The 27,648-nt window shown below is 43.6% G+C and overlaps 2 protein-coding genes across 4 annotated transcripts in view; one reads left to right on the forward strand and one right to left on the reverse strand.

Moving 5' to 3' along the window:
- CTNNA2 (catenin alpha 2) overlaps window positions 1–27,648 on the reverse strand; it is a 1,192,234-nt gene that overhangs the window by 338,525 nt on the left and 826,061 nt on the right. The gene's annotated exons all lie outside the window — the stretch shown is intronic.
- LRRTM1 (leucine rich repeat transmembrane neuronal 1) lies at window positions 212–11,907 on the forward strand. The gene is made up of 2 exons (XM_082356064.1): window positions 212–9,624; window positions 9,903–11,907. Exon 2 carries the CDS (start codon window positions 9,962–9,964, stop codon window positions 11,528–11,530), a length of 1,569 nt encoding a protein of 522 aa, XP_082212190.1. The 5' UTR covers window positions 212–9,624; window positions 9,903–9,961; the 3' UTR covers window positions 11,531–11,907.

Raw genomic sequence — 27,648 nt, forward strand, 5'->3', positions numbered from 1 at the left:
GCCATATACTCCCTATCACCCAGCTGCTTCCCACATCACAGCACCTTACCATACTGCAAAGGCCTCTGATTGTACATCAGCTGTATTCTAATCTTTCTCTCTGAGGATTTGCATATACTGCCACCACTATAACTACCAAGCACGTTCCAGGGATTCCCTTATCTTTAGATCCAGATGTAACCTCTGTCCACATCTTTAACTGTAGGCATGTAGGATCCTAGTTCCCCAACCAGGGATTGAACCCAGGCCCTTGGCAGTGAGAGCTCGGAGTCCTAACCACTGGACCACCAGTGGTTAACTGCTTACTCTTAGCTCTATATGTTAGAGTTTTCTTTCACATCTTATTCTTCCTTTCCTCCCATCTACCCTAAATCAATCCATTCACTGAAATCATCTTAAATTGTTTCTTGGAAAAAGCACCATTTAAAAGATTGTCAATCCCATTGCAAAACTATTTTTGTACTTGTCCTGTCCTGTCCATCTCTCATGTTAATATAGTCAGCCTCACACAATATCTCACTTGGGCAGATATGGGAAGCTCCCAGCTTCTCTCCTTGTTTTCAGTATCCTTTTCCCTGCCCTTCGTGTTCAAGACCATCATCAGGATTATATTCCTTGTACCCACATTTTGGAAATTGTAATCCAGGTTGAAAGTCTTCCCAATCTGGCTCTGAGCTAACACTCCAGTCTCATCTCTCCTCAATCCCCTCTCTTTCATTCCTGTGCTCCAGACACCATAAGCATCTCAGAAGCCCCTGTAGTTTTTTCACAGACTTTGCCTACTGACTGGAGTGGCCACCCTCTGTCTATCTGGTCAACCCCTCCTCCTTTTTTCTCACCTCCTCTGACTGTCCTTGCTCAATTAGCTAGAGAAATCTCTCCAATCCCAGTTCTTGCTTATTACATCTCTGCCATAGCATGAATCATACTGCCTTGTTACCCATCACCTCCACTCCAGATCTAAGAATACCCAAGGCAGGCACATTTTATCTAACTTTATCTCATCAGCTAAACCTCCATTTGACTTAAACTAATGAAAACAAATAAGATCAGCAACAGACATTTATGCTAAATTATTAAAAGGTATTCTCAAGGCGCCTGTGAGAGATTAAGAAGTGGTTCCAGAGAATGGGAGATGATTGAATAAAGACATAAATGCACCCAACTGGTTAATTTACTACAGAAGGCTCACTGCTCATGGATGGTGGGGGATTTCCTACACAAACTAGATCTGTGAAATGAAGCCACATATAAATGACATTAATGTGTGTGACTTCAACTCCAAAAGTTTGCACCTTCCTGGGTTAATAATTTGTGCCTATATGTCAATGTAATATAAAGGCTTTTTATATTTAGCTCAGATTCCCCAGGCTATTGATTAGGCAAAAATTCAAACCAGTTAATAAAGTCAATTCAACAAGAATCTCTACAAAGCCAGCACTGTGCCAGACTGCACTAAGAGGAAAGGGGGCACGTTTATCACTGTAATGTGGCAATTCTGATGCCTTTGTATATGGTTTCTCATATATGATAGTCTTCCACACCTTTAGAGGTAGATATTAGAGGGTCCTAAAAGCAGGAAAATAACAAGTCTTTCCTTAGGGGATTTCATTTTACCTGCAAAGACAAAATTAGCAACATGTGGAAAACAAGATAATTAAATGTCAAGATGTATCAGAGACAGAACTTACTACAGAATCAAATTGGTTCCATTATTTGTGGCTAGGATGAGGGGGTGAGACTTGTTAATACCAAGCAGAAGAACTGTAGTTGTCTGGCTATCCCCACAAATTCTTGGGGCCTGACAGAAAACTGATTTTGGCACCAGCATCTTGTTACAGTGTTTGAGATCTAAACCTGAGAATCACTTCTTGGTATGGTGAGAGCCAAGTTAAAGTCAAATATACCTATGGGTTTACAATTAAATAAATGTTTCCTGAGCTGTTCTGGCACATTGGTTTGATGTTAACAGATGTCCCAAATAAGCGGGTGAAACCATGAAAAACAAGATTTCTCGTGATTGAGATAGTGTGTTGTGAATAGCAAAGAACAGAGTCTAGTGCATTTCATAAATATATTTAAACATTCTTACCTCCACAGAGTATTTTAAGTAACACGGCATTAAACTATTTTCAGACATTAACACCTTTGTGAAAATAATTTGGCTGGACAGCCACTTAATAAGATGTGGCAATGAAATGCTTGTGAGCTCCCAGAAGGAACACTGAAGACCCCAAAGCCCAAGCCTCCACCTGCCTCTTCAGGAAGGAGGGAGGAAATGGGAATGGGAAGGAAGGATGGTTCCAAGGCACCAAGAACAGATTCCGACAGGGATCTCAGTCGGTGCCCCAGACAGATGAAGGAAAGGGAACCAAAAGATGTTTCTATCTGTGGTGTAGTGGAGTTTCTCAAGGAGAAGAAGAAAGCAGCAAAAGAGATATTGAGGGTGAAATATGTACAACCTTTCAGGAGGATAATCTGGCCTTATGTATTGAAAGTCTTTTAAAACTCCCCACTCTTTGAATACCAATACTACTTCTGGAATTAAAATTTAAAGACACAGTTGCCTAAATGTGCAAGGGTATATGTCCTAGTCTGTTCAGGCTGTTACAACAAACTACCACAGACTTGGTGGTTAAACAACAAACATTTCTTTCTCACAGTTCTGCAGGCTTGGAAGTCCAATATCAAGGAACCTACAGATTCGGTATCTGGTGAGAGCCTGCCTTCTAGTTCATGGACATCCGTATTCTCACTGTGTCCTCACATGACAGAAAGGGCCTGAGAGCTCTCTGGGTCTCTTTTATAAGAGCACAAATCTCATTCATGAGGGCTCCACTCTAGTGACCTAATAACCTCTGGCAGGGCCCACCTCCAAATACCATCACATTGGGGATTAGGTTTCAATATATGAATTCTGGGGGGCACAAACATCCAGTCTATAGTAGTATATGTATGAGGAAGTTTGTCCCAGTCATTTCATAAGAGCTAAAAACCAGAAACAACTTAATTGGTAAAAAAGGGAGATGGGTAAAATAAATAGAATGGTCTGTAGCCATTGAAGATGATCCTATCAATTTGTATTCTGGATATGGGACTATATCAACAATGAAAAAAAATAGTTACAAAGTAATATGTATAATGTTATTGTATTTTTAGAAAATATAAATATATGTGAAATAGTAAAATTCTAAAAGAATATGTACCCAAAACTTAATAGTTTATCTCCAGGTGGTTGAATTTTAGGTAACAATCTTCATTTAAAATTTTTTTTCGTGTTTTTTTTTCCCCCATTTTTCATTTTTCTATAATAAAAAGGTAGCACTTAGACATCCATGAGAAATACATACAGATTGACAGTGATAAGAAAACTGAGGTGTAATATAAGCCAGGAACTGCCTAAGGCTAGCATGTACAAGGGCTCTCTATACTTACTGCCTTACCAACAGTAAAACCAAACTTTATTAAGAGCCCTATGAAGTGCTAAGTACTGAGATAGACACAGACTTTGCATTCTATGTGTTTGAAATCTAATAGGACAGAGAACAAGTTTCAGAAGACGTGAGGTTTTTGTCCAAATTCTAGCACCCATCTTGGGCAATCACTTAACATTTCTGGCCCTTCAATTCCTGAACTATAAACTAGGAAATTAATGATACTTGAGTGACTTTTTCAGGATAGAATTTGTGAGTGCTCCAATAGAATGCTTCTTAAAATTTAATTTTAACCTGGAGCTGATGGTAAAATGCAGATTTGATTCAATGGGTCTAGAAAGACACCTAAACTTCTGCCTTTCTAACACGCTCCAGGCCTGCTAGTCCTATGCTTACACTTTCAAGTTGCAAAATTCTAATATACATGATATCATTGAATTTTCCCCAAGAATCCTTTAAGATAGCCATCCTTGGTCCTATTTCACTGATAATGGAGTGACCTGTGTAGGATCAAACTGAGAGAAAATGGCAAAGCAAGGAACCCCAGTTGAAGTCTTTTTATTCCTAATCTCCAAGATGTTAAGGTCCCATTCAGTTCTAAAATACTATAATTAGAAATGGCTGCTACACTCATATCAAGTGAACCGCACCAGGAGCAGTATTGGTAAAGGTAAGCTGCTAATATAGTTCAGAAGAATGAGAGATCACTTTACATGGGAATCAATTAAGAAGTCATAGAAGGGAACTTCCCTGGCACTCCAGTGGTTAAGACCCTGTGCTTCCACTGCAGGAGGCGTGGGTTCGATCCCTGGTCAGAGAACTAGGATCCTACATGCCGCGTGGCATGGGCAAGAAAAAAAAATGTCAGAGAGGAAATTTGACATCATCAGCCTTGAAGGAAGGCTAGAATGAAGGCAAGCAAAGATGGAGAGAGTATAAACAGCTGTCAGGTATAATATGGCATGAGCAGAGCACATGGCAGTGCAGAAGAAGCTTGTAGAGAGGGGCCCAGGACAGCAGAACAGGTCTCAGGAGCTAACCCAGGTATTTATTACAAAAGTCAAAGATAATCTTAAGGTGTTCAGTCTTAGAGGCTAGAAGAATACAGCAAACTAACATTTTCAGTATAGCATTGGTAGCCCTTTTTAAAAAAATTTTACAGTTCATTTAATGGCAAATGGTAATCATCAAATTAACAATGGTTATCTTCAAAACTTATTACACTAGCTGTGCTGTCATTTCTCAAGCTTGGTCACATACCTAAAGTCACACACACTTTCCACATAAGATGCATCACACAAAGCAGACTTGATTTATCACCAGTATTTATAAAACCAGGCCTAGGGAAAGAACTAGGTCTGGGGACCAATGCATGGTCTTAATATAGCAAATGTTTGGAAACCCTGTACCAACTTCCTTCCTCTCCCAACACAGATTCCATTTGTCCCTGTAAATCTTCTTCCCCTGGAGAACTAGGGAATTAATCCACTCATCATGATATATGCATTTCAGTTCCCCATCATAGGTTATGCCTTCACGATGCCCATCTCTCCAGTCAGTGAGCCTTGAGTCCTTAAACTACTTCATACACTTTACTTCCTTCAATGAAGCTTTTTAGCATTGGTCCCATTTGACCTGTCAGCTCTTCACATTTGTATGTTCTAGAGATATTTACTCTCAAGCACTGGGCCATATATAATTATTATCGGCTAAGTCTCTCAGTGTCTACTGCTTTTCCCTACCTAAAGCTCCAGGAGGAAAACACTAAGTCATTGCATTTCTTTGGTTTACTCCCATGACTTAATATCAGTGCAAGATGTTAGGTATTGCCTTAGTGCTATCCATATTACTACCTTGTTTTAAGAGGAGGATAAAGTTTGATAATAAAAAATGACCTTTTCTAATGTGTTCCTCCTAAGTAGATCTCCTGAGAGAAACCTTACAGCCCTCACCCTTTGGCCCCATATACATCTTCAGAGGCGCTCTGCAAAAGGCCAGTTATATGCTGTGTGCCCACAGGAACAACAGAGTTAATTCTCTCCTTTTGAAATTGTGACTCCCACTCTCCTCCCCTACATCTAAATGTTTCCTTTTAAAGAAAAGCCAGTGCTCACTGCTACTGAAAATTAAAGACAACCACATAAAGACCAAGGTCCAGGCTGGAGCAAGCAATGACAGAACATTAAAATCACCATTTGAATTTCTCTTTCCTTGAACACTGCCAAAGATTACTATTGGAAGGCCAATCCTCAGAATGCATGCTCATTTCAGACTTTTGTCACTTGCACCTCTAGGTCCACAAACTATTTTGAGTCAAATAAATGAATTGGAGGTGGCCTTCAGTTGAGATGAAATGCGAGAGATACAACATTTCAAAAAAAAAAAAAAAAAAAACTGTATGTGACCAGCCCCTACCACCCCAACACAACATAAAGTACCAAGAAGAAGCAAGGAGGGTTTATTATGCAAAGGTTAATGTATCAGTATAAGGTTTAGGAGAGGAGGAATAAATTACCCCTCCCTCCTCCAAACTATACTTCTGGACTCTCCAGCTGCATCGAGCTTGTTCTTCCACCTCCTCTTAGTTCCAGATTGTGTTTTGGCAATCAGATCCATACTTCATGTACCCCTGAGTTCTTTCCCATTTGCTGAATCCACATTTTCAAGATTTTTATCCTTTCTTACCCCACTCCCCAATCACATGTTGGCCTAGTAGCTTGAGGTGCCTTTCTTGCTCAACTACTATGGCAGTTCAGCAAGACATGCTAAATATCTTTCCCCATACAAACACAGAAAATAACAAGGGTGTTTTTAAGTGTGTAAAGTATCTCTCATCAGCATTCAATGCTGAAGGAGAAGACATTTACCAACAGAAAACTGTGCTTAGCCCAGAAAAAGAGATTGCTCATGTATATACACAATCATCACATTATAACCTGATGCATTAGATGTTCTCACAAGAGAGGTAAAGAGTTATGAGAGATCAAACATGAGGAAAGAAAGAACTTTATGTGAGCTCTTTCCTTTTTTTTACTTTTTAGTGTATTGGACCCTAAGAGGCATGAAATTAAAACTCATGAAAACCAGCTATATCAGCTTGCTTTGGTGACTCAAAAGTTGTCGTTTCTCGACTCAACTTTGCTGAAACACTTGATTCATGTTGTTCTTATTTAACCTAATTTGCATTGATTTAATCAGGGCTGGTGTGCTTTAAATACATAATAAATTGGGATTCTGCAACTTAGATGACTTAGAATAGCTAAATTTCAATAAAGCTCATTTCAATCTGTTAATGTATACGGTTCTGCCAAGGGGTTTAAAACCGTAGAAAAGATGCAATCTTGCCACATTAGAAGTGGGAAAGATTTAAAGATACCATCCAGATGAAATGATTTGCAGGATAATAATGTGAAAAGCAATATATATATGTACATATGTATTTTTTAATTACAGCCTAGACATATCTTCTACGTTTTGAGTATCATACTTACAAGAAAACTCACTTATAAATGCAGTGAATTTAATTTTATTTTCCTTCCGTCTTGCCAAGACTCAACTCTTTTCTGCCTCTCTGTACCAGCTCTACAAATCAAGTGACATCCAAAGTGGGACCTCTTCTTGCCATTTGGCAGGCTCTAGCACCACTTTGCAAGCTGCCTGCATTAGGAGAATTTTCTTCCTAGCAGCCATGGGGATTGGGTGGCTTGTACTCACAATACTTGCTGAATGGTTGGCCAATGTTTACCCCTGTCTGCCCCAGCTCCCCAACCCTTTAGAGTTTATGGCTCAATCAACCGGCTTGCTGTGAGGAATAATTGTCTTGGCAAGAGGTGAAAACACTTGAAGGTGAAATTGTTTGTCTGTTAAAGTGTTCCGCAGCACCCTGGAGGTGCCAGTGCCCAGTCCAGAGTTAGGCAGGGGGCAAGAGTGATGGAGAGGTGACCATCAAGAATGGGAAAGGAAGACCACCACTTTGGTGCGGGACAGAAAATAACCTATCTGTGCCAGTAACAAGCTGTGAGACCTCGGATAATCACCCGATGTCTCTGTACCTTAGTTTTGTCATGTGCAAAATTCAGATTTTCTAATGTCTTTTTTAGCTCCTAAGACAGCATGTGATGTCTAGGACATTTCAGCTTTGTTTTCCTTCCAACTGAAGGATGCATCTCAGAGATGAATGACCAGGCCAGAGCTCAAAGGAATCCAAAATGGAATGATTCATGCCCCTGTTCATATAACTTTTCCTGAAAAGTACCACTAGTCTTTGGTGACTTTGATTCCACTGGTTAGTAGTGTCTTTAGCTTGAATGTAAGGAGCAACCTAGTTACTTGTCCAAAGCCAGTCCAACCCTGGAGCTTTGGTAATCCACCTCATTCTTATCAATGTGAGCACAACTATAGATAACGTCCACTTATTTTCAGTTCCTAAGAGTCAGACATGATGGGAATTAGAAGTGAGGAGCTGGAAATTCAGATTTCATTCTCCCTATTACCTCCTTGGGCATATTTGTCAAGAAGGTAGGCTTATCCACTCACTTCCAGCAGGGTTTCTCTGTCTTTTTTTTTTTTTTTTTTAACAGATGACCAACAGGTCCCTGACAACAGCAATGCAGACCCTCTCCAGACCAGTTGGAACAAGACAGAGCTCAACATAAGAAGCTTACAGAGCCCATCCATAAATGAGTGTTAATGGAAATAATCAGGCCAAGACCTCTTCATACTCACATGATACAATTTAGTAACAGTCTCAAAGCTTAAGTACGGGTGTATATATAGAAAGGGGTAGACTTCACCAGGGTTTAAACTACCCCTTCTCCTCTCATCCTCTCGCACATTCTCCTGGAGCGGAGTGTACTGCAGGGTTCTGTCATCACCATGAGCAGCACATCAGGGTCAGCCCTCCCGGTGTCAGACATTAAAATCTTTCTTTAATCCACCCAGGACCCCACAGACATCTATGGAGACTGGTGAAGCCCCGGCGAGATCTCGGGCAAGAGAAACTCCCTGTACACAGACATAGGTTTCTGCCACTCTAGGTCTCCTACCCCCGGGACCAGGGTGGCTTTCCAAATCCGCTGAGTTTGGAAAGCATTTCCCCATCCACCACCTAAAAGGGCTGGCTGACTGCAGAACTCCAGTGCCCGCAAGGGAAAAAAGAAAAATCTCAGCCAAGTCCCCACAATCACTGCTTTCCTCTAGCTTCTCTCAAGTTGCTTTTCTAAAGCAAAGGACCAAATGTTGATTTCTCTACAGATTCCTACGTATCTCTTACACGTAGACAGCTTTACAGGGGGAGGGGGGAACGTTCCCCAAAGGGAAGGGGAGGGCGGAACAGAATATTTCAGTCTCCCACTTGGAAATATCTTGTCGTTGATGATGCTTTTCCAAACCTCCATCCCCCCTCCTTTTTTTTTTTTTTTTCTTTTTGGAAATATGGACCAAAAAGCTGAAAGTTATTTCCATTTCATCAAAGAACATATATTACTTTAGTGGTTCGGGAGAATGTTGGTTTTCTGCCCACCCCTTTTCAATCTGCCCATGTCTGAGGTGCTCCGGGAAGACGCACAATCGTGAGCAGCTTACGACACTCAGTGAGCAGTAGGTGCCGGTGCAAGCTCGCGCCTCACACTGCCTGGCGGAGGGAAGGAGCCCGGGCGCTGGGCGCCGCTCCCCGCTCCCAGCGCTGCCGCCCGAGCCGCCCGCCGCCCGCACCTCCCCGCCGCCCGCAAAGCATGAGCGAGCCCGCTCTCCGCAGCCGCCCCGGGCGCGAATGGCAGGCGGTCTCCGCGGAGCAAAAGGTGGCGCCGGTCAGTGGTCCTTTCCAATGACGGACATTAACCAGACTGTCAAATCCTGGGGAGTCGCGAGCCCCGAGTTTGGAGTTTTTTTTTTTTTCCCCACAACGTCACAGTCCGAACTGCAGAGGGAAAGGACAGCGGCAGGAAGGCGAAGCCCCGGCTCCCGCACGCAGTTGGGAAACTTGCGGGTCCTAGAAGTCGCCTCCCCGCCTCGCCGGCCGCCCTGCAGCCCCGAGCGGAGCAGCAAAGTGAGACATTGTGCGCCTGCCAGATCCGCCGGCCGCGGACCGGGGCTGCCTCGGAAACACAGAGGGGTCTTCTGTCGCCCTGCATATAATTAGCCTGCACACAAAGGGAGCAGCTGAATGGAGGTTGTCACTCTCTGGAAAAGGGTGGGTAAGACACTTTTTAATTAAATTCTTTCCCGAAGATTTTTTTTTTTTTTTCCTCCCTTTTCTTTGCTGCAGCATCTAACATGGACCAAATCACCATCTCTTTGATCTTTACGTGGCTGTGAACTTTCTATGCTGCCCAGCTTTCTGCATGCTTAGAGGTGAACGTGTGGCTTTGGGGAGGGGGGGGTCCTGCTTTATTTCAATGCATTTATTTGATTTTTGCCCTTTTCTCCCCCTCCCCCGCTCCCCCTCCCTCGGAATAAAATATGATGTAGATTTCTGACCGAGCGCTTCCAATGGACATTCTCCAGCTTCTCTGGAAAGATTCTCGCTAATGGATTTCCTGCTGCTCGGTCTCTGTCTATACTGGCTGCTGAGGAGGCCCTCGGGGGTGGTCTTGTGTTTGCTGGGGGCCTGCTTTCAGATGCTGCCCGCCGCCCCCAGCGGGTGCCCGCAGCTGTGCCGGTGCGAGGGGCGGCTGCTGTACTGCGAGGCGCTCAACCTCACCGAGGCGCCCCACAACCTGTCCGGCCTGCTGGGCTTGTCCCTGCGCTACAACAGCCTCTCGGAGCTGCGCGCCGGCCAGTTCACGGGGTTAATGCAGCTCACGTGGCTCTATCTGGATCACAATCACATCTGCTCGGTGCAGGGGGACGCCTTTCAGAAACTGCGCCGAGTTAAGGAACTCACACTGAGTTCCAACCAGATCACCCAACTGGCCAACACCACCTTCCGGCCCATGCCCAACCTGCGCAGCGTGGACCTCTCGTACAACAAGCTGCAGGCGCTCGCGCCCGATCTCTTCCACGGGCTGCGGAAGCTCACCACGCTGCACATGCGGGCCAACGCCATCCAGTTCGTGCCCGTGCGCATCTTCCAGGACTGCCGCAGCCTCAAGTTTCTCGACATCGGATACAATCAGCTCAAGAGTCTGGCGCGCAACTCTTTCGCCGGCTTGTTCAAGCTCACCGAGCTGCACCTGGAGCACAACGACTTGGTCAAGGTGAACTTCGCCCACTTCCCGCGCCTCATCTCCCTGCACTCGCTCTGCCTGAGGAGGAACAAGGTGGCCATTGTGGTCAGCTCGCTGGACTGGGTATGGAACCTGGAGAAAATGGACCTGTCGGGCAACGAGATCGAGTACATGGAGCCCCATGTGTTCGAGACCGTGCCACACCTCCAGTCCCTGCAGCTGGACTCCAACCGTCTCACCTACATCGAGCCCCGTATCCTCAACTCCTGGAAGTCGCTGACGAGCGTCACCCTGGCCGGGAACCTCTGGGACTGTGGGCGCAACGTGTGCGCCCTGGCCTCGTGGCTCAGCAACTTCCAGGGGCGCTGCGATGGCAACTTGCAGTGCGCCAGCCCGGAGTACGCACAGGGCGAGGACGTCCTGGACGCCGTGTACGCTTTCCACCTGTGCGAGGAGGGGGCCGAGCCCACCAGCGGCCACCTGCTCTCGGCCGTCACCAACCGCAGCGACCTGGGATCCTCCGCCGGCCCGGCCACCACTCCCGCTGACGGCAGGGAGGGGCAGCCCGACAGCACGCCTGAGCTGGCTACCGTGGCCCTCCCCGGCGGCGAGCACGCCGAGAACGCTGTGCAGATTCACAAGGTGGTCACCGGCACCATGGCCCTCATTTTCTCCTTCCTCATCGTGGTCCTGGTGCTCTATGTCTCTTGGAAGTGTTTCCCAGCCAGTCTCAGGCAGCTCAGACAGTGCTTTGTGACGCAGCGCAGGAAGCAAAAGCAGAAACAGACCATGCATCAGATGGCTGCCATGTCTGCCCAGGAATACTACGTTGATTACAAACCGAACCACATTGAGGGAGCCCTGGTCATCATCAACGAGTATGGCTCGTGTACCTGCCACCAGCAGCCCGCGAGGGAATGCGAGGTGTGATTGTCCCAGTGGCTCCCAACCCGTGCGCTACCAAATATGCCTGGACAGCCGGGGCGGGCCGGCGAGCACCAGGCTGGGGTCTCCTGTCTGTGCTCTGATATGCTCCTTGACTGAAACTGTAAGGGGATCTCTCCCAGAGACTTGACATTTTAGCTTTATTGTGTCTTAAAAACAAAAACGAGATAAAACACAACAAAACCCCACCCCACAACCTTCAGGACAGTCTATCTTAAATTTCATATGAGAACTCCTTCCTCCCTTTGAAGATCTGTCCATATTCAGGAATCTGAGAGTGTAAAAAGGTACCAATCAATCAATCATTGATTTTTTTTTTTTGGTAAACTTAATATGTTTAAAATAAAATAGCATTTACAGTTTTTACAGACTGGTGTAACCTACATGAATTGTTACCTGGTTAAGAGAGAAGCAACAGTTAGAATTTCCTTCCCCCTGCCCCCCGTGTGTGTGTGTGTGTGTGTGTGTGTGTGTGTGTGTGTGTGTGTGTGTAGGGGTGATCTAGTGGCCAGAGGGAAAATCCAGAAATTCAGGAGCAAAGTAGCCAGGCTCATTTTGAAACATTAAGAAGGACAAACAGAGCTTATCAGGTGGAGGTACCCCACATGATTAAGGACTGAAAAAAGCAAGACCCTTTATATTATATTTGGGGGTGGGGAGGTGCAGTGCAATCTAGCCACTTTAAAGCAATTGAAAGGCGGACTGAGGACTGAGCGTCCTTGCTCAGCCTTTAAGGCAGAGATCATTGCAAATGCTTTTTAAAAGGCAGTGCCAGACAGTTTTTCCTATGAACAGGAAACATTTTTGCACTTAATACAAGCGTCTTTCAAACCGATTCAAAATCTCACCCCCAAATGCCACTGGTTCACTATTCTCCTACGCCTTGGATTCACCAGACTTAGTAGCATTTGTTCCCCTTTCCATACTCTCTCGAGTGAAAGACCCTCAGCTCCTGTGGTCTGACTCAGGGAAATAAGGCGGAATCCAAATGTTCGGTGATGAAAGCTGTGCTTTCTGGAGCATATTGGTAAGACTGCAGCAAGCTGAGGCTCTCAGCAGTGACAGCACACTCCTAGTTGCTGTGGGGAACAGTGGGAAAATCCTACCCCTGGGTGCTGCTTGTAGCAGGAGACTTTAGGGGCAGACGGGATACAGGAGTGATGGGGGTGGGGTGGGATGGAGAAGATGAGCTTTTGATCCTATGTTCCAATATTACTCAAATAGGAATAATTTGTTAACCCAGGACAGAAAAGCTGCCTCTCCTCAGATTGCCCTGTTATGTAATGCCTGCTTTCCTGTGTTGTCTTAGTTTTTTTCTGTGTTGGGGTCAGTGATTTCCCCTTCCCAACCTTCATAGGTTTCCAGGTCCACAGAGATGTGGGTTGTTTATTGAACTAAATTCAAGTGTGGTAGCAGGTGGTGGTGTGGGGAAGGGACAGGGGAGAAGTATGTGTGACGGACGGGAGGGGCCTTTCACTAGCTAGCAATTTAAGCAAATGTGTGATTGAAATAAACTGTCATGAGTGACAGCTGGTGAGCTAATGTTGTCCATGTCCAGAAGTTTTTCTCAAACTCAGGTGCTCACCCCTCTGAATGATCTTACAGACTGGCATCGTTCTTTTTTCCTTTTCTTTTTGGAGAGAGAGAGAAGTCTGAATTGCAGGAAGAGGGATGGGGGGAGAAAACATACACCACCCTCTCCCAAAATGCAAATGCCTCCGGCCACCTACCTAAAAAGGCACAATCAGCTGTTTGAAATGCAGAATGGCATCACCAGGAGGTTTACTTAATCTGAGTGTTGGTAGTAGATTTCTCTTTTACCAATGGAGAACCCAATATGCCTAAAAATACTGCTTCTGAGAGGTTCTTTCAAGAGAAATATTTTGCAAATGTCTCTAAGATGTTAAGCCTTGGTAGAGAGCTTCTTACGCACGCACACGCGTGTGGGCATGCGCACGCATGTGCACGCACACACACACACACACACACACCCCATAATCTCATTTTCTCTGACCAGGAAACGTCATCTTATTTTGTTTATAATTAAAACATGACTTTATGACACATACCAATGCACGCAACACCCATTTAAACTAGTAATGTTCTAGAAGAGAGACGCTTTGATAACTTTGAGGAGGGGGTTTTGGATTTAGTCTAAGAATGATCATTTGGGAATGCCATTGTAAACAGCATCTCACTTGTAGGGAAGGGGTTGCAGGAACATCTATAATGAAACCTCACTAAAGAGACCTCCTCTAGGAGACAACAGACCTTTTCTGGAAAAAAAAAAATCCCCCAGTTGTGCAACTGAAGGATTCAATTCAATCCTTGGATTCCATGGATTTAATATGCTCCTAGGAAGGTTCCTGAAATCCAGTGCCAAAAGCTGCTTTGGCTTGGTGCATTAAGGGTGGTGTTGGTGTGCTTATAGGGAAAGCTTCCAGAAGCAAAGCCTTATTGGCAAACATCAGAAGCACAGATCCACCCTACCCCCTAGAAATATGGATATTGGAAACTGGAGAATTTCTCTCCTATCTCTAAGACTTTTTCCCCCTTCATTCTTCTTTTGTAAATGTGGCCATGAGAAAAAGCTAGAGAGTAATCATGCTTTGTTATATGCTGCTGCCACCCCTACCCACCATATGACTAAACACCACATATGTAGAAGATCTGAAGTCCACGTAAATCTAATGAAATACTATTGTAAACAGGACTCTGTAACCTGAGACCTGGAGAACAAATGATGGTCATGAAAACTGTGTTCTTAATTTGTTTGTGTGTGTGTGTGTGTGTGTGTATGTTATTGTCTCTGTGTTGTGTGCCTTTATAGGCAAGGAAATATGTTTCCTACACAAACAGAGAAATTTATCTCACATCATTTCATGCTCCTGTGCCTTTTGCTTTGGAGAATGGCAGGGGGTGGGGGAAGGCAAGAATGAGGGAAATTGGTAGATTTAACTAAGGTTTTATGACACTTGAAATCTTTTCTTTCTTAAATTAATTGATCTTTAAGCTTTAAGAAACTTGCTCTGACCCCCTCTAAGGAAACTACTGAGCATTTAAAAGACAATCTGATTTTTAAAGGTGTAGCACCTTTTTTATTGTTGTTCTTCCCACAGAGGGTGCTGATCTCCTTGTCCTGTGCTGTCTGGAAAGAATTTAAGACCTGGGCATTGTCTCTTCCTGGGCATTGTGATGGATTAACACTCCATGTGCAGTACCTTCCCAGCCGATTAAAGTTCAGCCCTAGTATAGAGGTTTTTCAAATATTTATATAGAAAAAAAAGTCCTTTCAAATGACAAATGACACTCTCAGACCAGTCTTAGCCCCGATAGTTTTTTTTTTAGGTGGTACCAGAGTGAGCAGGTTGAATGAAACCCATCCTTTGGCCTTCACTCTGAGGAAAAGCAGCCCCTGGGGCTCAGACTCCAGCCCTGATAGTTGAGACCACCACCCAGCCCAGGCTCTCAAGACTGCAAAGTTGCCATCATAAAGAAAAGGTTATTCCAGTAAAAGGAAACTTTTAAAATTCATTTTTAATACCCTCTCAAGCTCTTCAAAGTCTAAGAGTGCCTTACCTTTTTTCCCCTGCCTTCAGGAAGGAGACGTTCGGTATGACTTAGCATCAACAACACGTTTATGAGTATGTGTAAGTCATTAGAGGGGCAAACACTACCTGTTATTTCTCTCAAGTTTCCTGAGCAACTGCACACAGATCACTGGAGGGCTTAGGGGCCTTCTGTGTTGCTGGGTTATATTAATCGTCTTGTCAGCAAGTTCGGCACCTATTCTGTCTGGTGCAGCCATGTAGAAGGGAGCACTGGTGGATCACACATCCTGGGATAATGAAAGGCATCAGATACCCTTCTCACAGAGACCATTATCAAGAGGCCAGAATTTATATGCTTTGGACAATGGGTATTATAATGCTTCAGGGTAGTCAAAATAAGCATCAATTATCTCCTCTAGACAGGTGGTTATGTTGGTTGATTTGGGTTTGCCATGGATGGAATGTCAAATAGCAAGGAGTTAATTGGAATATGACTATTAGACAGGCTCCTGAAATATATATTTTGGGAGAATTTTAGGGATATACACATACATACATATACGTAAATGACATAACATGACACAATAGTCACACACACATACTACATTGTCATATATGTATGTATATATATATATATATATATATATATATATATATATATAAAACCACATGTATAACGACATACACATGATCATATTATATAACTGAACCCTCCAGCATTAATTATCCTCCTGCTTTCTTCTTCCATGGTCAAACTTTTACTCACAAAAGGATCTGATAAAATCAATCACAAGGTGTAAAGGACTGAGGTGGCTGATGGTATTTTCAGGCATTAGTTAATGAGTGGTAGAGGCTCTGCAGGCTGGGGATCTTCTGAGCTCCTCATGCCATAGAAGGGTGTATGCCTGCTACCTAGTGGTAAGAGCCAGCAAAGCATTCTTTAGAGAGCATGCACCTAATTCATGAGTTCCACCTCAGGGTTACAAAACATTTCTCCATTAAAAATCGCTCTACTCTGATTTTTTTCCAGGGATCCTGCAGGCAAAATTCGTACTCCTGTGACTGGGCCCCAGCTCCTGGCCTTCCTCAGCTGGACACAGTTTACAATTTTTAGCTCAAAGCAAAAGCCTGGCTATTACTTCCTTAAGGTTTAGTCAGAGTTGTAAATGAGATGGAGGAAATACATTTATTGAGTGGTTACTTGGTATGAGAACCTTTATCTAGACCTTATCTTTACATGAGGAACCTGAGGCTTAGAGAGGTTGAGTGTTTTTGTACAGCTAGTAATTGGAAGCACAGGGCATTCAGTCTGGTGTCCTTTTAACTATACCCTGTTTCTAATTTCCTTGAATGGTTGCCTCCTCCACTCCTCTAACCAGCAAAGACCCTAGGACTAGCCTGCGCTAAGGGTACATGCTCACCATATTCTTGGTGGATGACATGGGTGCAATGCTTGAATCCAGGAATTTTCATCATGACTTTGTTTGCTCTGGCCTCTTGTAATCGGGTAATGCAGGACTCTGCCAACAGAGGCGACGTCTCACAGGCTTCCAGGAGCACAAAGTTCAGTTAATCATCCAGCCCAACCACTAACCAGAGGATTTTGGACTCAAAGAGACTAAGGTCTTCCAGGTATTCATATATTACTGTTGAGGATTTATTTAATGACACCTCTTGGTCATTAAATGGGCTATGTCTCTATGGTGGTGGGTCTCAACCAGGGGCAAATCTGCCACCCAATCAATGTAATGTCCAGAAACATTTGTGGTTTTCATGCTTGGGGGTGGGATGCTACCAGCATCCAGTGAGTAGAGGTCATGGATCCTGCTGAACAACCTACAATGTACAGGAAGGCCCCCTCAACAAGGAATCATTTACCCTAAAATGCCAAGGGTGCCGAGTTTCAGAAACTCTGCTCCCTGGTATAGAGTAATGAGGCCATTGACACCAACAAGCTGTGTTCCAGCTTTGCTTGGAGTCATTCACCCAGCTCTGTTGCCTTCTAATCTTCCTCTCTAGCAAGAGAATTGGAAGTCTAAATGAAAACCCCTCAGGTTGGCTGCTAATCAGCGCGAGGACCTGTAGCTAGCACACGCTTCTCAAAGAACATATGGCAAAACTTAAACTAACTGGGACAAAACCTGTCAGAGCCCTCCATTGACCGACTTTTTCTCTGGCAATACCTCATTTAGGAAACAGAAAAAAAAAAAAATCGAGTTAACAGTGGATATTTAATTAACAAGAAGGAAAATGAGAAACTTGATATTCCTTTCAGTAGGTGTTCTGATGTCTGGGCTTTTCCCCTTCTCCAACCAAGCCTGGAATGTCTCCAAGGTGGGAATGGGCTTTCATTTTAAAAATCAATGTGCTGGGACTTCCCTGGAGGTCCAGTGGTTAAGACTCCACACTTCCAATGCAGGGGGCGCAGGTGATCCCTGGTTGGGGAACTAAGATCCCATATACCATGTGGTGCAGCCAAAAAATAAAAATAAGAATCAATCTGCTTAGTCTAGTGAGTGGTGGACATATTAATCAGGGCCATGATTTCAGACCTTAGAAGCAGGATGGTCTAGAGATGCGGGAATTGCAAAATGAAGGGCATTTGGGGCCAGGCAGACCACATTGATGAGTGAAGTTTATGGGCCTATGACATTAGGAGAGAACTAGAGAGTTCACTTCAAAAATGCAACTTACTTTTGATTGGTCCTGGTTAATCAACAATTCTGCAGGCTATGTCGAGAGAGTGCTCTGAAAGAACCCCGGTCTTGAAGTCAGGAGAGATGGTCTTTAGACCTGGTGCTGGTACTCACAGGCCTTGGGTCCAACTGGTAATCATCTTAACTGCAGACAGCTTCTCTCTCTTTGCCTTTGGGAGGGTTCATCCAGGTAGTCCCTAAGGACCCTTTGGGTTCTGGGTTTCTATTTCATCATTTTCCCCGACAATAAAACAAAAGTGGTTTCAAGCTAGTGCCACTTAACCAGAAAATTAAAATTCCCCTGAATTCCCATTCCCCAGATATTCTGATTCATCAGGCTTGACTGCATGTGAACATGTAAAGATAGGTAAAAAATCACAAAGAGACCAGGGCTTCAGAGAGGGATGTGGGTATGCAGGAAAACAGATGAGAAAGCACAGCCAAGCGTGGGTGGAAAATGGGGTTTTTAGAATGTGCAGGAAGATGAAAGGAAACCCTAGAGAGGACACACGCACTCACACTCACCCACACGTTAGATGGGGAGACACAGGGATCTGTCATGAAGCAAGATCAGTAAAAAGGCTGAAGAAGCCACTGTGGTGGGGGGGGGGGGCAGGGAAGAAGTACAGGCAAACATTTGCACAGGACTCCTGAAATAACTTACTAGATCTGAGTAAGTGGCTACAATGAAAACTAGGGGTTCAGAGCCCTTTAGTAAAATGAGAGCAAGGGGGAGGGATGGAGAAAGGGAGAGATGGGAAAAGTAAAAGCCAAGGTTGGAAGGTGGGAGCAAAGGGGAAGAGAGAGGAAAAAAAGACAGAGAGCAAGAGGGGAGAGAGTTTCAAGATTTGTGCTCTATATTGATCAAATAATCATCGGAAGTAGCTGCGATACACCAACTCTACTCCACAACCCTTTTTTTTTTTTTTTTGAAACATTTATATTAACATATTTCCATACAAATAACCCATCCACAACCCTTTTTTAACCGTTTCTTTCCTTACTCTGATCTACCAGGTTGGTTATTGGCTTCTTATCAATGTCATGTTGGGAAGCCATTATTCTCCCCGCTTTATGAGAAAAAAAAATAATTTTCTAGCTGTATCCTTCTTTCTTTTGCTCAGCTAGGAAAATGCTTCTCAACCCTGGCTGCACATTGAAACCACTTGGGAGCTTTAACAAATATTGATGCCTGGGTCCCTCCCGCAGAGATGTGGATTTAATTGATCTGGAGTGTGGCTTTGGTGAGGATATGTTTTAAAACTTCCCAGGTGATTGTAAAGTTCAGTCAAAGTTGGGAAACACTGAGCTAGAGGGTCACAAGTATCGCCACATTTGTAGCTCAGCGATCTGTAAGATCCACAAGTCAGACTGCAGCTCTTTAAGAAAGCATGGTGGGCTGGTGGCTGAGCTGGATGGGGGTCAGTGTTAAGTGAGGAGGCCCCAGCCTCACTGACTCTTCCTGGTGGGGCTGATTTTGTGAGAAAGATGTACAAGCATACATGGGCTTGTCATTTGTTTCTGAGTGCTCTACAGTTTACTAAGTATTCTTTACAATTATTTTACTTACTTTAATTCTCCCAACAATCACAAAAGGCAGACACAAACTTGTCCCATCTTTTAGACAAGAAGACTCAGATCAGAAGAGGTTAAGTAGCTTGCCGAAGGTCAAGGTCTAACACCTGGAACTGCGTCTTCTAAATTCTGTGTCCTCCTCCGTCATTTCCCTTTCCTTCTCTGATTGGTTGTGATGAAGCATGGCTGGCCTTGCTCAAAATACAAACCTCAGTAAGTCTTCCAGCAGGAGTCCTGGAGAACACATTGCACTCATGCTCCTAAACCTTCTCCCTCACCAGCCAGAGTCTGGCAATGACAAAATTTGGCATCACAGTCTCACTACTGCCCCTTTGGTGCCCCCCTCAAGCCCCCTGCCAAGCCTGACACTCTTCTCATTTCCACAGGAGCCTCCACAATGCCTCAGAGACTTCCAAATAGATGCCAATGCTTTCCAAATAGCGAACATCAAAATGTTCCCTTTCCATTCAGCCTACTGCCATCAACTGCTTTACCAGCAACTCTTTAAAGAATGTGAAAACTAAATGCTAGTAGAAAATGGATGGATGGATCTTGATACCTATTTTGCCCAGAAATTCTTGCAGTTTAAAAAAGATCTTTTGGGGGAATAACCTAAGGAAATTGTTCTAATGCTAGAATTGCAGGTACTGAGACACCTGGGTGATGTATATTTGGACAGGAGATCCTTCCTTGTTCCTCTCAAATGAAACAACACAGGCAATTGCTCATATGTAAGCCCAGATCTGCCAACAGTTTATGGGACTTAAAATAAAGCCAGGATCAAGATTGAATCTTCCAGCATATTTTATGTCCTTAAACCAATATCCTCTTTAGAAATCATGTATTACTAGATGTTCACCATCAGTGTGTTTATCTTCAATTAAGAGTTCTCAATATTGCAAACTATGTGTGGCAGAGACCTCTATCTCAGAGATATTCTAGGCAGACTTGGATAAAAGTGAGATGGCTCAGTCAGTGGCAAGTGAGAGCTGGATTAGTCTGCCACAGAAAGGTCTGGAAAAGCCAAGCTACACACAATTAATGGAATAATGCAACAATCTGTCTTTGGCTGGCCAAGGCAATCCTGTCATTTGTCCCTCAGCTGTAGGACAACCACACATTCTGTGATTTTGTCTCACTGTCTGCTTCACAGTGATTGCATTTGCTGTGAAATCTATATTTCCCTGCAACTGTGTCTGTGTGTGCGTGCATGGGTTTTATTCTAAAAATAATGGTCCTTCTTGGAATTCAGCCTCACTCTTTTGCTTTCTGTCCAGGTCATTTTTATCTCATTTTCTCTTATTTATCCTTTTTTGCACACTATTTCAAAAATCATAAAGGTGCAAAGAGAAAAGAACAAACATACTGTAAGGAAGAAGAGGAGGAATTGTGTTATCACTGAACTGCAACTAAAGATAACACATCACTCAGGTTTTTTAGTTCTCATTGAATTGGTCAACTCATTCAATCAAAGTGACACAACATTTCTTGTTCAGGGATTAAGTAAATGTTTGTTGAGTGAACAATAGACCAATTTAACTTGAAGGTGAGGCATTAGCAAGAAGACTTCAGTAAGAGTCTAGGTCCACCAGACTCATCACGGGTGTGGGGAGGAGAGGCCTCCACTTCAACCTGATCCATTTACGAAAGGCAAACACCACCACCCCCGCCCTGCAATGAGCATGTTTATCACACAGTGTATTTACAAAGTGCCTGGCAACCTGCTAAATCCTTAACATTTTCTCATTTAAACCCTGAAACAAACCTTTATCCCTCCTTGTCCAGAGGAGTATTAATATTCTCATTTTACAGATAGGTAAACTAAGGTTTAGAGAGGTTCAACGACTTGCCCAAGGTCACTTACCTTAGTGGTGAGGGGGGGTCAAACATTGATTCTGGAGACACAGTGCTTGGGTTCACTTCTGGCTGAGTGACTTTGGCAAGTTACTTAACCTTTCTGATACTCAATTCCTTCATCTATAAAATGGAGATAGGGTTATGAATAGAATTAAATAAGTTACTATTGAGAATTAAATGAGATATTCTTTGTAAAGTGGGTGGCTGGTACATGGTAGGTGCTAGATAAGTGGGATTTTGGTTTGCTTTAATAAAAGATAATGAAAGATAAATAAAACAAGGTCACACAGCCAGCGGGGGTGCTGAGTCCAACAGGGCTGCAAAGCCATGCTACCCCCATTTTCTTCTGTGATAGGGTACTATCCAAAAATCTGAGATCCTGAAAGCACTGGGTCTGGAAGGAGAAGTTAAGGAGGCAGAGTGTGAAGTCTGAGGGTAGAGAGACACGTTTCTTCCTTTATAGCTTTGCAAGTGGCTCAGGCCTTAGCCTTGATACCCACGTTTGACTTTTTTCTGGTTCTTAATTGACTTGGCTTTGCCACTGAGATCAGACAGTCCTGGTGAATGTAGCCCATCACTGGAATACGCATGTGTGTGTCTGACATCTATGTACCCATGCAGCTGTGGCCCCGCCTTCTACCTTCACACATACCAAAGCCTGGAGGCCAGCTCAAGGAAGCATCATTTGTGTGGGTCTTTGGCAATACAGCAAAACTCACTTTCACATTGGAGCTGTTTGCTCTCTGTAGTCAATTTCTGAAAGTGGAAAGAGACTACACAGCTTGCGATTGTTACCCGGCTCCCAAACTTTTATTTAATATCGGCAATATTAAATCATACTGGCCCCCGAGACACTAAGTATACATCTTCAGCTGTAACAGACTTGCTGGTGTTTATTTACAGATTTTTTTTCTCTGTGTACTAACAGCCGCAGTTTGATGCTGCTCAAGCAAGTGTAACAAAAGGAGAACACGTCTGAGGTGGACGATCTTCTGGGAGAGGAGCTCATGTGTTATGAGGCAGAGTTCAAATTCCAGCTTTGTCACTTGGCTGCTGGCCTTTGGGCAAGTCAGTGCCACCTGCCTGGCTTTTCCTTTCTCATCTGTAGTAGTAATTTTGGGCAGTTTTTCTAGTTCTCTGATCTGGTAGACAGGGTGTGGAGGAAAGCAGGGGTGATTTCCAATATATTCTCCACTGCTGTTGCTTATCAATAGGTAAAGTTATGAATTCATTAGACGTGCCCCAAGGGAAGCTTCCACTCCTCCTTAGAGACCTACCCAACACCACAAACAGAGATTATGTTTGGTCAGAGGAAATGCTCTATTTTGCTCCTAGGGAATTAGTTCCTGAAAGGTAAGTCTGTTCCAAGCCCCAGCATGTTCCTTGTGATTTACTCACAGAATGACTAAAGAATGCTCCGCACCGGCTTTGGACGGGCATATTGGAAAGACTTTGGCCACAATGAAACCCCAACACATGTCTCTATACTACCACGAAAAGCTGTAACTATTGGGAAATTGAGGACCACTTTCAGTTTAGTGTTTTGTGTCTTTGTTAACTTGTTTTATTGTTTGTTGTTTGTTTTCTCTCTTCCCTCCCTTCATTCCTTTCTTTCTTCTTTCCTCCTCCTTCTTTAAAAAAAATTTTTTTAACGAATTCATAGTTTTGAGCTACAGTATGCATTCTCAACAGGGGTAATACTGAACCCAAGGAGTAAAAATTGGCTCTTAAGGGGATGAAAAATATCTTACTAGTTTTATGTATAAAGTACACATATACATATGGTAGACAGTATATAAACAGATACACAATATATCTGTGGTATTAAAATTTCAAAGTGAGGGGACAATTGGGAAAAAAAGGTCCAAAAAAGTCTCTTGGGGGGAGATAATGAAAAAAGAAGTTTAAGAAATGCTGAGATAGATAGTGATTAACATGGGGAAGAGACAAAATCACAAAAAATTAAAGCATCATGGCAGGTCACCAATTGAGATTTTGAGAAGGTCAAAGGAGGTCTGGGTTCTTCGATATTGAAACCTGGAATTCAGAGGTTATTTGAACAGCCAAAGTTTCATTTGGGGAATTTGGTCTTATCAGTCCCTCCTACACTCAGCATCTCCCAGAGATGTTTTTACTTGGAAGTTTCATGATGTGTTAGAAAAAAACTGTTGGGATGGAATTAATAGACTGAGCCCTGGTCCTGGCTCTGTCACTTACTGACTTAGATATATCACCTCCTCTGTGGACTTCAATTCCCTTGTGTATAAAATTCAGAAACTAATCTCTGCTCAGCCTGTCTCACAAGGATCTGGTAAGGATCAAAGGAGAGAATGTAAGTGACAACTTTAGGAGCTACGTAGTATCATGCGAAGGCTTACAGCAGTGGACGGAGGAGGGTGGTGACATATGGGTGGCCACCCACAGTGTGACTTTAGAGGGCCACATGCTTCAAACTCTCCTCCACAGGGAGTGGAATTCCTGCTATTAGTCACTGCTCTGAATTAAGTCCCTCATGAATCCTCTCTCTCTCGAGAGCATATGTAACAGGGAAGCAACAACTAGACTGTTTGCTTCTTAAGGGAAGCGCTCCTTTCACTTGACTTTGCCCCTCAATGTGGAGCAGAGTCTGACCCACTTGAGTCTAATGGCCTTTGGGCAGGTCATCATTTGAGCTTTAAGAACTGTGGCCTTCACATCTCTAAAATGGACACACTAATGGCTGCCTTGCAGGTTCTTGGGAAGATTATCAGGGATCACGTATACTGAGTCAACCACAGTGCTAGCTGACAGTTAAGTTCTCAAGTAATAGTAGTTCCCACCCTGTGTCACCAATGTATAGTTACACGTTGTATTTATACAAATAGACTAGAGGAGCATTGAAAGGCATTAGGAACAATTGGTTTCTAGAAATGGATTCTAAGAAGTAGCTGTAAGAGGTTAATTTAAAGAGAACATTAAATATTAGTAATATAAAAACTATCTCCATGGAGGGAAAAGTTGGGGTTTAGCAACTAAAGTAAGTGGGAAGAAAGAGAACACCATCTCTATTAGGCAAAGTCAGCTGGAATACTTAGTTAAGGAGGTTACAAAGCTCCCATCACACAGGTGCTTCAAGACTTGCCACAGGTGATTGCCTTTATTTTTCTCCCAATATAACGATTCTTTCCAGTTCTGTTAACAGATCCAGTCTCCAGTCCTCTTTCTCTGTGCACACCTGTCCCCAGACCTGCTAGATCTCCTAAGAATTTAAATTGAGATTTCAGGAAGAAGGGGGAACAGAAGTCCACCCTGGTTCAATTATAATCACTTATTGCATCATATCACCGCCATCAAACTCAAAAGTGCATGTGCTGCTGTTCTGAGTGTTCATGCACAGGCTCTGGCTGTGGTCCTGTATCTGTCGGCCGGTGAGACTCAGCATCCCTGGGTACCACAGCCAAGCAGCCTTGAACTGCAGCAAAATCCAGCAACAGATTCAGCAGCCTGCAGCCTGCTGGGTTCCACTGGTTTACCCGGGGCTACCAACCCCAAAGAACTGGGATGAAAGCAGATTGGGGAAGAGGGAAAGGGTCTGTTTGTGTTTTGACTTTTTACCAGGCTCAGCTCTTCGGGAAAAAGAAAAGAAGAATCGTGCTCTGAGCTGGTGTCCTGCCAAGCTGCCTACCCTCCCTTGCTAGTCCAAGCACTCCACCGTCTGTGCAGACTGCAAAACAGCAATTTCTGGAAACACACTGAAAAGTCTGGGCCGGTCCAGAAGCAGTAGATTCTTTGTATCTGTGTGGTGGGGTTTTAGGGATTTTATTTTTCACCTTTATTCTTTTAAAAACCACGAGCTCTTTGAAGCACATCTGTTATCCACACCTTCTGTTTGTAAAATGAGACTGAAGGTATCCTCTCTAGAGAAATTCCTGAATCTTCTCTGTAGTTCAATGCTTCCACTGACAGTTTGGCTCACAGAGTATGACTGTGGTAAATATTAAAGAATGTTAATAAAAATGAGATAGAACACCTAGGGATCTTTTCACTTTTCCGAATTTTGCTTTGCTCACTATTAAAGTTTATCTTGACAGAAAATTTACTTTTCTGATCCACATCATTTCCCAAAGCAATTTTCCAACAGCAAATATAAATTTGTGGTGATTGTGAAGAGGTTTTCAATCCCTGTGCTAAGGAGGCCACGGGGTTTCAACAGTTTGTCTCACCTTGAGGTAAATACCCCTCACTCAGGAAACTATCACTGAGGACCCTGGGTAGCAGCTGGGGGTTAAAGCCTGAAAATGAGCTCTTAGGTTTCCAAAATAAACAGCCTTGGTGAGGGAGATGGTTTGAGTTTTAAGATCAAATCGTGAGAAAGTAATTAAGTCATTAAGTAAGAAAATAATTGCATAAGCCCACATAGCTGTATTCTCAAATGGGATGAAGCACTAAGCAAACGAGATGCCTTTACATTGCACTGAACCTTGACCTGGTTAATACAGATTACATTTGTACCCTATCAGAGGTGTGAGTTTAAGCACATATCATGAGATAAAATTTGTGTTCTTCTCGTTGTTGTGTTTGCTTTTTTGTCCTCAGCCTTTAGGGTTCTAGGGGATGAAAAATGATTGGGCTTTGGAATAAAATACACCTAGATTTGAGTCCCAGCTCCACCATACACCCAGTGGGTGATAAGGGGCAAGCAACTCAGCCTCTATTAGTATAGGGATGGTTTAAATTTTCTACCTTGATTGTTTGGGGAGGAGTAGTGTTAATGTATGTAAAACATTTTGCACATGCTGGGCACATAGAGAGTGCTTAATAAGTATGATTAGTATCACCAGTATCTTCTTCATCATTATTTTCATTACTTTTGGTACCAGATGTATCTATTACCACTGAAGCAGTTTTGACTTTGTACACAGTGAATCTTCTTTCCAATGCTATTGGCAACAGAGTGGAATTCAGTCTATGAATATCACTAGACAGAATCACATAAAATAATAAGCTGTGAGGTTTGATGAAAACATAAGCCACCAATAGGGGTTATTCCTGATGTGTCCAAACCAACCTACAGATGCTGAAGTCATTTCTCTCTCCCTCCCCATGCCCATGACTTCTCTATGTTCTCCTTTTCTTTCTAGTCATTCAAATTTTCATGATGATGCAACATCCAGTTAGGGTTTTAAAGATATCTAAGAAACCTTTCCCGACGCCTTCAGCTCACTATGGTTCTCCTTCTCACCACCAGAAGGTGTTAGAACCTTCACTGTCCTTAGCAGCCATGTTTCCCAGTCTGGACTGCCCCAGGATATCTCCTTTTCATTGTCTCTATTATTAATTTACTTACTATCATGTACCATGCATATATGTTTTGTGTCCCATTATACACTATCCATGGTCAGGAGACAACTCATTTGCATTTAATTCCATTTAGTTTCTTTCTAGGCACCATGGAAGCAAAGAGAACAAGACATGGCTCTGCTCTCAAATGGTTTACAGTCCAACAGGACAGGTACAATGCCCACACATATGAGGACAACCAAAGGTGGAAAAAGATATATACTACAACACAGGTGTATCAAAGTGTTCTGAGGACACAGCAAAAAGAGAGGATTGTCCCACTTCAGGAAATGGGTGGGAGGTAGACGAGTTCTTGATAAAGAAAGCGGACTGTACACTGGGTCTAGGTAGGTGGGTGGGGATTTGACAGGCAGAATGGAAGGAAACGGTCTCTCAAGAGAACAATCCACTATGTGCAATGGCATGGAGGCAGGCAAATGAAAGGGAGGTATGGGCCAAATGCACTGGCAAGGTGCCTACCAGCAAGTCATGACTGGATTTGTTATAAGCAGATACTTAATCAGCAGGACAATCTAGAATCTAATTTTGTTCCATTTCAATAAGGAAATGTATCCTATTTCTAACAGGATGAGTTAGGGAGAAAAGAACTAACCACTCTGATATCCTTCCCCTGTGCTCACTGTTAGAAGTAGAATAGAGTCCACGGGTGTGTTTCCTAAGGCTTCCTGAAGGGAGGTTCTGCAGAAACATCTCAGAGATTATTAATCAAAAGGAAGTTTTTGAAAAGGTCACTGGAACATCCAGGGCAGAGAGAGGTTTTAGAGAATGTCTTCTGAGATTGGAAGGGTGACATGGTTGCAACCAGCAGGGATCTGAGGAGGTGGCAGGATCCTACAGGGGAGTGGCTATGAGGGGGCTCCTAAGGAGACTGAGTCACGAGCACCACCCTCAGAAAAGACTCCAGTGACCAAGCATGGCATGAAACAGCAGATCTGACTGCCTTTGAGGAACCATGTGGACATGGACAGTAACCCGGGAAGTGGAGATCATGTGACCTGAAGATCAGAGCACCATTCCTGAGAGTCTGGACCAATATAAGGCCTCCAGTGCCATCACATAATCAAGAGAGGTTGGTATGGTACAA

The sequence above is a fragment of the Balaenoptera borealis genome (genome assembly GCF_965194805.1).
Source record: "Balaenoptera borealis genome assembly, chromosome: 15".
Taxonomy (NCBI): domain Eukaryota; kingdom Metazoa; phylum Chordata; class Mammalia; order Artiodactyla; family Balaenopteridae; genus Balaenoptera; species Balaenoptera borealis.